The sequence below is a fragment of the Entelurus aequoreus genome, linkage group LG09, assembly GCF_033978785.1.
Source record: "Entelurus aequoreus isolate RoL-2023_Sb linkage group LG09, RoL_Eaeq_v1.1, whole genome shotgun sequence".
In the NCBI taxonomy this organism is placed as follows: Eukaryota; Metazoa; Chordata; class Actinopteri; order Syngnathiformes; family Syngnathidae; genus Entelurus; species Entelurus aequoreus.
The window spans coordinates 12,204,577-12,220,349 of NC_084739.1; the positions used below are offsets into that span (position 1 = coordinate 12,204,577).

Below are 15,773 nucleotides of genomic sequence, written 5' to 3' on the forward strand. Positions count from 1 at the left end.
CATATAATGAATGTGATCATTCCTAGTTATTAATGATATTGCCTGCCTTCTTCAGTAGAAATAAACGGAATGATAACAAATAATCCACTAAATCAGACATTGCCTACTGTACATGCACATCAAGGTAAAGTATGTAAGTCATATAGGAAATGTGATCGCTCTTAGTTATTAATGATATTGCCCGCCTTCTTCAGTAGAAATAAACAGAAGGATTAAAAAAAATCCACTAAATCAGACATACATGAACATACAGGTAAAGTATGTAAGTCATTTAAGAAATGTGATCGCTCGTAGTTATTAATGATGTTGCCCGCCTTCTTCAGTTGAAATAAACGGGATGATTAAAAATAATACACTAAATCAGACATACATGCACATACAGGTGAAGTATGTGAGTCATATAATGAATGTGATCATTCCTAGTTATTAATGATATTGCCTGTCTTCTTCAGTAGAAATAAAAGGAATGATTAAAACTAATCCAATAAATCAGACATATATGCACATACAGGTGAAGTATGTGAGTCATATAATGAATGTGATCATTCCTAGTTATTAATGATATTGCCTGCCTTCTTCAGTAGAAATAAACGGAATGATTAAAAATAATCCACTAAATCAGACATAGCCTACTGTACATGCACATCAAGGTAAAGTATGTAAGTCATATAGGAAATGTGATCGCTCCTAGTTATTAATGATATTGCCCGCCTTCTTCAGTAGAAATAAACGTAACGATTAAAAATAATCCACTAAATCAGACATACATGCACATACAGGTATAGTATGTAAGTCATTTAACAATAGTGATCGCTCCTAGTTATTAATGATGTTGCCCGCCTTCTTCAGTTGAAATAAACGGAATGATTAAAAATAATACACTAAATCAGACATACATGCACATACAGGTGAAGTATGTGAGTCATATAATGAATGTGATAATTCCTAGTTATTAATGATATTGCCTGTCTTCTTCAGTATAAATAAAAGGAATGATTAAAAATAATCCACTAAATCAGATATACATGCACATACAGGTGAAGTATGTGAGTCATATAGTGAATGTGATCATTCTTAGTTATTAATATTGCCTGTCTTTTTCAGTAGAAATAAACGGAATGATTAAAAATAATCCACTAAATCAGACATACATGCACATACAGGTGAAGTATGTGAGTCATATAATGAATGTGATCATTCCTAGTTATTAATGATATTGCCTGTCTTCTTCAGTAGAAATAAAATAAATGATTAAAAATAATCCACTAAATCAGACATAGCCTACTGTACATGCACATCAAGGTAAAGTATGTAAGTCATATAGGAAATGTGATCGCTCCTAGTTATTAATGATATTGCCCGCCTTCTTCAGTAGAAATAAACAGAATGATTAAAAATAATACACTAAATCAGACATATATGCACATACAGGTAAAGTATGTAAGTCATACAAGAAATGTGATTGCTCCTAGTTATTAATGATACTGCTTGCCTTCTTTAGTAGAAATAACCAGAATGACTCAAAATAATCCACAAAGTCAGACATACATGTCGGTACAGGCGCAGTACTGTATGTGTGTTATATAATGAATGTGATCGCTACCAATTATCAATGATATCACCACCCCTTCTTTAGTAAAAATAAACAACACGACTCAAAATAATCCACCGTCAAATCCCATGGAATGCTTGCTTGCTCATGTATAGGTACATATACACACAACATGTAATCAATGCAAATGCTGCTACCACCAATTATTGATCATATTCGTCCACTTTTATTACAAAAAAATTGAATTGTTGTAATAATCCACAAAAGACACCAAAAACATGAAATAATCCACAAATTTACAGTAATACAGACTTGTCACCAGAGTTAAAGGGAATATCCTTGACAAATATTAACACAATTAAAAACAAACCAGAAAGTTGCACACCAACTGGGCTAAAAAATAATTTAAAGTATATCATATTTCCTGTTTGTAGGTTGCTGCTGCTTCATGAATCATTTCTACAGTTGCTGCATTATTCAAGTAGGGTGGGTAAACCTCCAACCTAGTCTCACTCCAATGATAGAAACAGGAAATTCCACTCTTAATCTGCTCATTCAGGAAACACGGAATCATGTCCTTACACGTAAACTTAAGGGAAAACAAATAAATCCTCCAACCGGGCCATACCTGTTGAGAGCAAGCAGCAGTGTGCAATACATTTTGAAGCTTTAACCATTGGGGATATCAATAAATGCAACCTGTCTGTGTCTTCTAAACTAGACTATTCTTAGTGTGCAACCTGCACAATGAAAGTGCATCTTCCTAGGACAACAAGAAGCCAGCCAAAATAAATAACACATTCTGGAATAGAAACTCTCGGTTGTAAACGACCACAACGCATCCAAACGGAAAATGTCCTAATTTCCTCCAAATTTATTTTTGACTACAAAACAAGCATCTCTATGTTGATTTGGAAATTTTTAACCCAAAATATTAAATTTGTTCCAAGTTTGCAGTGTGAAAACACGCCTATTTTAATAAAAATCTGTGTAAAATGGTTATAAACCAATGAGGGGAAAAAAAGAGAAATTGTCAAAACATGATTAATTTGTTAAAATTAAAGGAGACAATATTTTTACCACAAACTCTCAAGTACTATTACTAATACAGTTATCACAAATTGTGTTCACATGACTACAAATGACATTAGTGGCACCTCCTATGACAGTTCTGTTCAACTGGTCCCACAGGGGTCAAATCCAGGGAATGACACCATACTGGCCCCCGAGTTCAGTTCAAAACTCGGGTGACAAACATTTTTTCAGCAAATTCTTAAAAACACTGCAGTGCTCTTGTTGTATAGACAAACTTGGACCAGTGTAAACACATTAGCAGATCCTTGCATTGACATTTGAACCTTGCTAACAAACAGAACAACTGAGGCGTTCCTCAAAGCACCATTTTAAGTCCTCTCTTTTTCGGCAGTTATACATTTTTTTTCGTAATGTATTTTATGTTACTAGGTTGTTGCCACATAGCTTGTTTACTTCAGATGCGGTCAGTAGTCATTTGTTCAACTTCTTTGGTTACACAAGTAGTTTTCCTCAAGGTTTCATTTTAGGTCCTCTCTTTTTCATCATGTGGGCTATTCAACTGGAGGCCCGCGATGTCAGTAAAAAGAACTTGTGACTCACATTTTTGCAGCCGATTCTTAAAAACGCAAGAGTTCTGTCATGGAGATCATCTTTGGCTACCTTTTTTTGTAGAAAGTCCTTAAAAAACAGCCAAGCGCTCCTGTAACTCCGACAAAACAGACCAAATTTAAATGTCTACTGTAGAGAAAGCTGGTTCTCCGGAATATACAAAGTAGGACTAATAGTGAAGGCCTTAGATTAGATTCTAGAAATTTGGCCCCCAAAACAATTAAGTTAAATAATATGGGCTGTGCTCAAAATGCTTTGTACGACATGCTAGCAAATGTGTAATATAAACACTCTCAAAGTTTTATAATCAATATAGACAAATGATCAATGGCTTGTGAATGATTCACCCTTTTGTGTGCAATGAGTCAAGACTAGAAAATTGGTGTGTCCTAATTTTGTCACATGGTTGTATTGTTTGGATTTTACTGTCCGGCTCATGTCCCGCCCATTAAATATACGTGGTGGTCAACCTAGGTCTGTTCTCAATGGGCACGAGGCGCCATTTAGCCTTTCCCGAAGAAAAAATACCCTGTGCTTGTGTTGTTTTTGACTGTGCGAATCATTTAAAATCGTATAAAGGATAAACGTTTCTCTGAGTTTCTTGAGAGGTAATCAAAAAGGGCGGAAAAAGTGCAAGATTTGTGGAAACGACGAGGAGAAAAGCACGCAGCTCACACTCCAGTCCAAGGGAGCAGAGTTGAAGAACGCACAAGTTTCGATCCCTCAGGCGGTACTGCATCAAAAAGCGACATCAGTGTGTAAAGGATATCACCACATGGGCTCAGGAACACTTCAGAAAACCACTGTCAGTAACTACAGTTCGTCGCTACATCTGCAAGTGCTAGTTAAAACTCTACTATGCAAAGCGAAATACATTTATCAACAACACCCAGAAACGCCGCCGGCTTCGCTGGGCCCGAGGTCATCTACGATGCAAAAGTGTTCCGTGGTCTGTTGAGTCCACATTTCAAATTGTTTTTGGAAACTGTGGACGTCGTGTCCTCCGGAACAAAGAGGAAAAGAACCATCCGGATTGTTCTAGGCGCAAAGTTGAAAAGCCAGCATCTGTGATGGTATGGGGGTGTATTAGTGCCCAAGACATGGGTAACTTACACATCTGTGAAGGCACCATTAATGCTGAAATGTGCATACAGGTTTTGGAGCAACATATGTTGCCATCCAAGCAACGTTATCATGGACGCCCCTGCTTATTTCAGCAAGACAATGCCAAGCAACGTGTTACAACAGCGTGGCTTCGTAGTAAAAGAGTGCGGGTACTAGACTGGCCTGCCTGTAGTCCAGACCTGTCTCCCATTGAAAATGTGTGGCGCAATATGAAGCCTAAAATACCACAACGGAGACCCCCGGACTGTTGAACAACTTAAGCTGTACATCAAGCAAGAATGGGAAAGAATTCCACCTGAAAAGCTTCAAAAATTGGTCTACTCAGAATATAAGTTGAAAAGGATTTTCAAATCGTTGTATTCTGTTTTTAGTTACGATTTACACAACGTGCCAACTTTACTGGTTTTGTATATCGCAGGAATATTTAAGCCTCTTTAGTACTCCGATAGTTTGCGCGCTGCAGCCATCTTGGTTTGGTTGACCACCACTGCTTTTCACTTCCGGGAAGAAGTCACGTGACGGAATCCAAGCAATATAAAACATGAACATTATTGAAATATAACTGTCGACGTTGGGGATGAATGATAATTAGAAAAATCAGCAACGACTCATCCCACAGCCTCACCACACCTTTAGGTTCTGTCCGTCGAAGGGCAGGGATCCGCTGACCAGCGTGTAGAGGATGACCCCGAGGCTCCACACGTCCACCTCGGGGCCATCGTACTTCTTTCCCTGGAAAAGCTCTGGGGCAGCGTAGGGCGGAGAACCACAGAAGGTGTCCAACTTGCTGCCTACAGTGAACTCATTGCTGAAGCCAAAGTCGGCTATCTTGATGTTCATGTCAGCGTCCAAAAGCAGGTTCTCAGCCTGTGGGTCAGAAGGACGGGATATTCATTAGTACGCACGCTAATTGTCGTAAAAGCATGCTTCAAATGATGGTTTGCACCTTTAGATCCCTGTGAACTATCCTCCTCTGGTGGCAATACTGCACAGCAGACACAATCTAAAACACAAACATATATTCAATCTTATATACAGAGCACTATACAGGAGGAAAATGCAGGTTCATTGTTTGCCGCTCAGTGTCGAGTCTACATCAATATTGCTGAGGCACCACTGGGTGTCAGCACAGCAGCTGCAGTGTGTGAGGAGGCCATGCTCTACCTTTCCTCCGCAGTCAGTGACACAGCTTGATCTTGGTGCATGACGCCACTCATGCCCATGATGACTCACCTGCCTGAACTTGGCCCTGGCCTCCTTCTCCTTCATCCTACCGTGGGCCACCAGGTAGTCAAAGACCTCACCTGGAGCACAAAGCAGAGAGGACATTTGGAATGCGTGTACTTGTAGGAGTGCACTGAAGTCATATCAAATATTACGGGGGGCACACTGGCAAAGTCAACAAAATGTCACTCACCACCACTGGCGTACTCCATCACTAAGTAGAGTGTCTTCTCCGTTTCAATCACCTCAAATAATTTGACTGCAGACAAAAAAAAAAAAAAAAAAAAAAAAAGGTTTACCCATTATGTTTCTAACACTTCCCCTGCCACTTAAATGCTTGTTTGGCATTCAATAGATGCAAAAAGAAGTATAATATAAAAACTTTTTTTTTTAAAAATTACCTAATCATGTAATAATTTAATGTAAGTATTTAATTACTACAATTAAATAACATTTATTTATTTTAAATATATATTGAATGTAATTTGGACTACATCTATTCAAATTATTATAACTTAATATATAATACAAGTAGAGATGTCCGATAGTATCGGACTGCCGATATTATCGGTCGATAAATGCTTTAAAATGTAATATCGGAAATTATCGGTATCGGTTTCAAAAAGTAAAATGTATGACTTTTTAAAACGCCGCTGTACTGAGTGGTATACGGACGTAGGGAGAAGTACAGAGCGCCAATAAACCTTAAAGGCACTGCCTTTGCGTGCCGGCCCAATCACATAATATCTACGGCTTTTCACACACACAAGTGAATGCAAGGCATACTTGGTCAACAGCCATACAGGTCACACTGAGGGTGGCCGTATAAACAACTTTAACACTGTTACAAATATACGCCACACTGTGAACCCACACCAAACAAGAATGACAAACACATTTCGGGAGAACATCCACACCGTAACACAACACAAACACAACAGAACAAATACCCAGAACCCCTTGCAGCACTAACTCTTCCGAGACGCTACAATATACACCCCCTGCTACCCCTCACCCCCACCTCAACCCCGCCCACCCCCAACCCCACCCACCTCAACCTCTCCTCATGCTCTCTCAGGGAGAGCATGTCCCAATGAGGAATGTTAAAAAAAATAATGCACTTTGTGACTTCAATAATAAACATGGCAGTGCCATGTTGGCATTTTTTTCCATAACTTGAGTTGATTTATTTTGGAAAACCTTGTTACATTGTTTAATGCATCCAGCGGGGCATCACAACAAAATTAGGCATAATAATGTGTTAATTCCACGACTGTATATATCGGTATCGGTTGATATCGGAATCGGTAATTAAGAGTTGGACAATATCGGAATATCGGATATCGGCAAAAAAGCCATTATCGGACATCTCTAACTACAAGTCATTCTTTTTTATTTGATTATTATTGCTTTGTCATCGTTTGTTTAATTAAAAAAGGCAAATACATTTATATAGCACTTTTCTGTAGTGACTCAAAGCGTTTTACATAGTGAAACACAATATCTAAGTTACATTGAAACCAGTGTGGGTGGCACTGGGAACAGGTGGGTAAAGTGTCTTGCCCAAGGACACAACGGCAGTGACAAAGATGGCGGAAGCGGGTATCGAACCTGGAAACCTCAAGTTGCTGACACGGCCGCTTTACCAACCGAGCAACGCCAGTCCAATGGTAAATGGGTTATACTTAAATAGCGCTTTTCTACCCAGCACTTTGGGAGCAGCCATGCAAGGCCCTAACCAAGACCCATCAGGAGCAAGTGTGAAGTGTCTTGCTCAAGGACACAACGGACGTGACTCGGATGGCGGAAGCCGGGGATCGTATGGAAACCGAGACACGCCGTCCCACAATATTCTGCATACATTCAATGTTTTATGACTTTGAATAGTTATGACAATATATACAGTACGGGCCAAAAGTCTGGACACACTTTCTCCGCATTCAATGCATTTTCTTTATTTTCATGACTATTTACATTGTAGATTGTCACTGAAGGCATCAAAACTATGAATGAACACATGTGGAGTTATGTACTTAACAAAAACAAGTGAAATAACTGAAAACATGTTTTACATTCGAGTTTCTTCAAAATAGCCACCCTTTGCTCTGATTACTGCTTTGAACACTCTTGGCATTCTCTCAATGAGCTTCAAGCACACCTGTGAAGTGAAAACCATTTCAGGTGACTACCTCTTGAAGCTCACCGAGAGAATGCCAAGAGTGTGCAAACTTTTGGCCTATACTGTATATACACACACACACACACACACACACACACACACACACACACACACACACACACACACACACACACACACACACACACACACACACACACACACACACACACACACACACACACACACACACACACACACACACACACACACACACTTTCTTGTTTCTATATATGTTCACACACTTTAATAAATAATACAGTAGTGTAGTACGTCACAGTAAATTCAATAACTATATCCAACATTAAAGGGGCTGTTGGAAACTTGCTTAAAGTAGCATTTTTTTTCAACCAAAAATACAACAAGAACACCTGTGGCTAGCTTATGTTACCATAAGGGGTTTAACAGAACATATATATATATATAATTTTACATGTTGATATTCTTCACAAATATAAATGATTTTGAATAAAAATTCAAGTGTTCAAACTCACTGCTGTCTCTTCTTATACACGTACACGCAGGGAGTGAATGCATGTACACAAAAGCAGCCCCAAGGAAGAAACTAACAATTTGCAGTCATGTAATTGTTAGGATAGACCAGAGGTCAGCAACCCGCGGCTCTAGAGCCACATGCGGCTCTTTAGCGGCGCCCTGGTGGCTCCATAGGGCTTTTTCAAAAATGTATGGAAATGGAAAAAAGATGGGGGTAAAAGTATATTTTTTTATTTGGTTTCTGTAGGAGGACAAACACGACACAAATCTTACTAATTGTTAGAAAGCTCACTGTTTAATATGTTTGTGTTTATCCTTCACTGATGAGAGTATTTGGCGAGCACCGTTTTGTCCTACTAATTTCAGCGGCCCTTGAACTCACCGTTGTGTGGACTGTGACTCAACAATTTGTTTACATGTATAACTTTCTCCAACGCTGCCACAGAAAGACATGTTTTATGCCACTCCTTTGTCTCATTTTGTCCACCAAACATTTTATACTGTGCGTGAATGCACAAAAGTGAGCTTTGTTGATGTTATTGACTTGTTGGAGTGCTAATCAGGCATATTTGGTCAGTGCATGACTGCAAGCTAATCATGCTATTTAGGCTAGCTGTATTGCATCACTATGCTTCATGTGTAGGTATTTTTGAGTTAAGTTAATTTCCCTTACTTATGTCCTCTGTGTATTTAATTTATATTTACATTATCTGTATGTAATATTGGCTGCCATGTTGTTCCAGACTACAGCAAACATTACCCAGCTTGCAAAGATTGTAATAAATCCATTAAAAGAAGACAGCCTGCCGTTTCCTTTAACTTGGACACACACATCTATTCTAAGAAAGTCATTTCCAGGAGTTATCTCACCCTCTGAGAAGTGTTACTAATGTTTTCCAATGTTGCAAAAATGTGTAGAATAAATATTACATTTCAACATTTCTGTCAACGAAGATTTGCGTCAGCCTGCGACATACAGTCATTTTGATAGTAGGCTAATATAGACTAATTAGCCACTTACACCATGTGTTGCCATCATTATAACACTTATATACCGTAATTTCCGGACTATAAGCCGCACCTGACTATAAGCCGCACCAGCTAAATTTAGGGGAAAAACAGATTGCTCCATGTATAAGCCGCACCCGACTATAAGCCGCAGGGTTTTAATGTGTAATTACCGTAGTATATAGGGGTTCCTGCTACCACGGAGGGGATTGTCGGGACAGAGATGACTGTTTGGGAACGCAAAGCGTCCCATTTATTAACAATAAATCTTTCAATCATTCAATCAAACTTTCACATCTTTGACATGGCAAACAGCATTCGTGCAGAGTACAAATAATACAACGGTGCAAAGTAATACAAAGTGCTCGCCTGTACGTTATCAAAATAACCATGAAAAGTCAGTCTTTAATCATTGTGTCATCGTCTTCCTCCTGCGTACTAAAACCACCGAAATCCTCTTTGTCGGTGTCGGAGAAGAACAGGCCGTAAATAAGCCGCACCGTTGTATAAGCCGCAGGGACCAGAACGAAAAGGAAAAAGTAGCGGCTTATAGTCCGGAAATTACGGTAAGTCTTTTAATTTTTTGCGGCTCCAGAACGATTACTTTTTTGTATATGTGGTCCAATATGGCTCTTTCAACATTTTGGGTTGCCGACCCCTGGGATAGACTATACATTCAATGATGGCTAATGTTATCGAGCCAAATTACTATCATTAACTAACAACACACAAAGCTAATGTGTGTGTTACCGCAGGCGTAGTTACAGTGCGTCATTATGTGCAAAAAGCCGCAAGAGAGCGGGATATAATGCTTACAACTCATTTGAAAGTTAGTGCCCTGTAGGTTGTAAACAGCCATTTTAAATGTATTTTTTTATTATCCTAGTTAATGACATGCAGATTTGTGTAATGTTATTGTCAGGTGTGTGACCTTACCAATGTTGGGATGGTTCAGTAGCTTCATTATTCGCACTTCCCTGAAGAGCTGTTGACACACAAAGAAACATTTGTTGTTTTTAATGAAATTGTCTGAGCTGACTAAGGACATTCAGGAGATGCTATTATGCGCACAACAGAGCCACACAAAGTGACGTCTTTGGAAACTGAACTGGCGCATCATGGGACTTGAGTGCTATGTACGGCAACATGACGGATGCAGTGACAATAAATCCCTCAAGGATGAAGAGCGGTATTACAAAAAAAAAAAAGAAAAAAAAAGAACACAGCTGTATAAGTACACAGGCTTCTAGCCAGTCCGGTCCAATAAAATCATGCCCGCTCATCTTTGTTCTTAAAGCATCATGCTTATCGACTGAGTGCAGAGCTTTAAGAGCAGCTTGGCGTCATGTCAGATGATATCCTGCAGCCACTTAGAGGTGCTGTTGAATCATTTACATTCTGCTGACTCCCCCGCCTAGGCTCAGCGCTATCAAAGGGAGTTCTCTGTGCTTTGACGTCAACACTGGTTTTGCGCTTTGTCCGCCATCTTTCTTACGTTCCACCTGCTGTCTATACATAGAAAATCTCAAAGGGAGAGTTCATATTTGCACGTGTGGCACCGATTCTCTAAATGCTCTTGAAGATGTTATACAAGCAAGCAAATGGACTGTCTTGTGTTTTTTTGGGTCATCTAAAGTAGTCTGAGAGCCCGACCCAGCTGGGACCTCTCAGGTACTTTTTGCTAATTCAGTCTTCCAGTCCGTCTCGAAGTCTGCTCGCTTGTCTTTCATCAGACGAGCCAAAACTAAACGTAGCGAGAAAGAACAACAGAAACTAAGATGAACAGGAAGACCTTGTATTCACTACTGTGGTGTGAAAACCGTTTTTTTTGCAGTTACATCAACAAGAAGTCATAGTTGGCCAAAAAAAATAACAGCCCTAATCATTTGGATGCTTGTTGTGCATTCCGTATTTTCTGGATATAAGCCGCACCCACTCAATCAAACCAGTGAAGTTGGCACGTTGTGTAAATGGTAAATAAAAACAGAATACAATGATTTGCAAATCCTTTTCAACTTATATTCAATTGAATAGACTGCAAAGACAAGATACTTAACGTTCGAACTGGAAAACGTTTTCATTTTTTGCATATATTAGCTCATTTGGAATTTGATGCCTGCAACATGTTTCAAAAAAGCTGGCACAAGTGGCAAAAAAAAGACTGAGAAAGTTGAGGAATGCTCATCAAACACTTATTTGGCATGGGTAACTTACACATCTGTGAAGGCACCGTTAATGCTGAAAGGTACATACAGGTTTTGGAGCAACATATGTTGCCATCCAAGCAACGCTTATTTCAGCAAGACAATGCCAAGCCACGTGTCACAACAGTGTGGCTTCATAGTAAAAGAGTGCGGGTACTAGACTGGCCTGCCTGTAGTCCAGACCTGTCTCCCATTGAAAATGTGTGTTGCATTATGAAGCCTAAAATACGACAACTGTTGAACAACTTAAGCTGTACATCAAGCTAGGATGGGAAATAATTCCACCTGAAAAGCTTCAAAAATTGGTCTCCTCAGTTCCCAAACGTTTACTGAGTGTTGTTAAAAGGAAAGGCCATGTAACACAGTGGTAAAAATGCCCCTGTGCCAACTTTTTTGCAATGTGTTGCTGCCATTAAATTCTAAGTTAATGATTATTTGCAAAAGTTTGAACATGAAATATCTTGTCTTTGCAGTCTATTCAATTGAATATAAGTTGAAAAGGATTTGCAAATCATTGTATTCTGTTTTTATTTACGAATTACACAACGTGCCAACTTCACTGGTTTTGGGTTTTGTAGTTATTTACACAGAAATATTTTGTAAATGTTTATTTACATACCTTAACTGTTTACAAACGGTGTCTGTAACACGGCAATAAAACGGCTGATCAAACACAACTGAAGTCATTGTCATGGACCCACTAGCTGTGGGTCCATGGGTCTATAGTAATACTCGTATGTTGAAGCACAGTACGTCTGACTACTGTAGCCGCAACGCACCGACAATCCATCAAGCAGTGCGGCTTCATAGCTTTTTGAGCACCGTGTGTAATGTTCTATATTCTCAATGGAACATTTAAAGTGTTGGCGAGTCATATTGCAGTCTACACATATTTCTTATGTGTGACTGCCATCTACTGGTCACACTTACTATTACACCATGTACCAAATAAAATAGCTTTGAGGTTGGTAAGCCCAACCAAAATGATTCCGTACATTAGGCGCACCGGGTTATAAGGCGCACTGTCGAGTTTTGAGAAAATGAAAGGATTTTAAGTGCGCCTTATAGTCCTAAAACTACGGTACCTTGTGCGAGGTAAGCAAGCATACACACACATGGGGAACGTGGTATATCTCACTCTCAGTGACAGTAAATAATACACTTCTCCTGACAAAATCACACCACGCACCGTTGACGTACTTCACACAAAAGGCATAATTTCGCAGTAATTGTTGGTCCAAAGCTAATGAGGATTTTGGCAAAATGAGGGTAATACATTGTTTTTTTTGTCGTTCTGTGTATTTGTTTTAAGTTTATTGCGCTGTCGGGAGTGTGTTAGACAGCCTGCCGGTCACTAAACACTGCATGAATATATAGAGCGGAGTTCAGAAAAAATGGTCGCAAAATTGCCCCCAAATTATACTTTGACAAAATGAAAGCATGTTTTATTGTAAATTTATGAGCTGGAGTATGTTTAGAACTATATTCGGACTTGTTATTGTGGTTTATTTTGTCAGGCAAGAAGGACTGCAATTGCATACAGCCCTACGCGTCCTTTGTGTCCACATACTCTATACACGGCTCTGGGCTTTTGACCAATCAGAGAGAGTATGGCCAGAGGATCTCTTTAATGATTGGTCAAAAGCCCTTCACATAACTACACAGCGCCATGATTGCGTCTAACTCTGAAACCGAGTTGGCCATACTCTCTCTATACACAGCTCTGGTCTCAGCTGGTTTGTGGTATCAACTAATTACAATAGGCATCTTTTCCTTGTAACTTTTCAACAGCAAACGTATAATATCCTTCCAAAAAACCAAATAACTCTAATTTCTTGCTTTAAACATCATTAACCGTAAATTTCGGACTATGAGCCGCTATTTTTCCTCCGCTTTGTACATTGCGGCTTATAAAACGGTGCAGCTAATTTATGGGTTTTTCTTCGCTGATGGCCATAATGCAAATAGTTTTTAAAAAATGTGTCCTTAGTTGTAAATGTGCTAGCTAATACGCGAAGACATTTACGAGTGTCTGTTTTAGTATTATTAACTTACAATTACATTCCTTTTGTATTGTTTCAGTTTCACAAATTCCTCAGTAAATTCACCAAAACGTCACCGTGGAGTTATGGAGTCTGTTTAGCTGATTGGAGAGCTAGCTTCCGCAGCTTGTGGGTGCATGACGATGACTTCTCTTTTGTTTGATCAGCCGTTTTACTGCCTTGTTACAGGGACCATTTGGAAACAATTGAGGTATGTAAATAAACATTGCCAAAATCTTTTGTACCGGTATTTATCTGCGGCTTATAGTCCAGTGCGGCTAATATATGGGAACTTTTGTTTTTTATATAAAAAAAAATTAGTGGGTGCGGCTTATAAACAAGCTGTGCTCTATTGCGCAGGAACTACTGTAATCACACCCAATGCAAAGTTATCCTTAGATACACTGTCTATTCCAATACTCTGAAGGTTAAAACTAAATGATGAAGTGTTTTTTTGTGGCCTTATCTTGTCAATCTTGATTTCTATTCTTCTCGAATAGCAGTTTTAAATTGTTCACTTATATAGCGAGTTTACTGACATATATCAATCAATCAATCAATGTTTATTTATATAGCCCTAAATCACAAGTGTCTCAAAGGGCTGATATAAGTTATAACTGTACGCTACTTTACATTAGAAATGGCAACAGTGGAGGATGAATGTCCCATAACAAGAATATAGAGAAAAAGAAGAAGCTTATTGACTACGGTGTCGGCACGGACTACAAAGGCGGACACACGGACTACAAAGGCAGACGCGCGCAACTTTTCAGGATTTATGCAGATTCCAAATACAGATCAGCAGGTACCAGAAGGTAAGAAAAGTTGCTATTGCATGATTTTGCAAAACAAAACACCAGATAATATGTCTTACCTTATACACACACCATAATAATACTCGTATGTTTAATGCGCCGACAGGCCTTTAAGCGGTGCGGCTTCATAGCTTACCAAAGTCGTACTAAAACATTTTTATAGATTTTTGAGCGCCGTGTGTAATGTTCTATATTTTCAAAGGAACATATACAATTTTGGTGTTGTTTACTTCAGTCATATTGCAGTCTACACATATCTCTGGTGTGTGACTGCCATCATATTGCAGTCTACACATATCTGTTATGTTTGACTGCCATCTACTGGTCACACTTATCATTACACCATGTACCAAATAAAACTGCTTCGAGGTGGGTAAGCTCAACCAAACGTATTCCTTACATCAGGCGCACTGGATTTTAAGTGCGCCTTATAGTACGGAAAATACAGTATGTTACTAACTAACTAACAGACGAATAAACAAACAAACCCGAGCAGATGTCATTAAGCTACCGTATTTTTCGGAGAATAAGTCGCTCCGGAGTATAAGTCGCATTTTTTGGGGAAATTTATTTGATAAAACCCAACACCAAGAATAGACATTTGAAAGGCAATTTAAAATAAATAAAGAATAGTGAACAACAGGCTGAATAAGTGTACGTTATATGACGCATAAATAACCAACTGAGAACGTGCCTGGTATGTTAACGTAACATATTATGGTAAGAGTCCTTCAAATAACTATAACATATAAACATGCTATACGTTTACCAAACAATCTGTCACTACTAATCGCTAAATCCGATGAAATCCTATACGTCTAGTCTCTTACGTGAATGAGCTAAATAATATTATTTGATATTTTACGGTAATCTGTTAATCATTTCACACATAAGTCGCTCCTGAGTATAAGACGCAACCCCGGCCAAACTATGAAAAAAACTGTGACCTATAGTCCGAAATATACGGTACACTATTTGATTTCCTATTATGCAGCTAATTTTTATTTGACAGTTATTGAAATATCTTGTGTGACATTATGCACAAAAGTGCACTTTATTTATTTTAAACGATTGTAGTGGCGTTCTGTACAAAAAGTACACTTTAATTTAGTGTTGTTTTGATATGTCATCTTAGTGACATCATGCACAAAAGTGCACTAATAGCTTGTTTTAAAATGTCTCTTAACAATCCTGCACTTTCTGTTTTGAAATGACATGAATGTTTGTGCCACTGCTTAATAACTGTTTAATAAATGCAGTTTTGGTAAACTGACTTAGTTGTGATTTCCCTCTCTGCATGAAAGTTTAAAATGAGCATATATTAATGCAGTATGAACAAGAATGTTTTAATGTAAACACATAGAATCATCATACTGCTGTGATTATATGTATCAAGTGTTAATTCAAGGCTGAGGCAAAATATCGAGATATATATCGTGTAAGCCTAAAAATATAGAGATATTAATAAAAGGCCATATCGCCCAGCCC

General features: G+C 38.7%; 1 protein-coding gene across 2 annotated transcripts in view; it reads right to left on the bottom strand.

Annotated features, from left to right (window-relative positions):
- Positions 1-15,773, bottom strand: part of mark1 (MAP/microtubule affinity-regulating kinase 1) — a 124,268-nt gene that overhangs the window by 22,785 nt on the left and 85,710 nt on the right. For both annotated transcript variants that reach the window (XM_062058065.1, XM_062058066.1), the window contains exons 4-8: positions 10,161-10,209; positions 5,739-5,804; positions 5,555-5,625; positions 5,268-5,324; positions 4,952-5,188 (exon numbers count right to left, since the gene is read on the bottom strand). In XM_062058065.1, the coding sequence (XP_061914049.1) occupies positions 4,952-5,188; positions 5,268-5,324; positions 5,555-5,625; positions 5,739-5,804; positions 10,161-10,209 (480 nt within the window). The remainder of the gene's footprint in view (positions 1-4,951; positions 5,189-5,267; positions 5,325-5,554; positions 5,626-5,738; positions 5,805-10,160; positions 10,210-15,773) is intronic.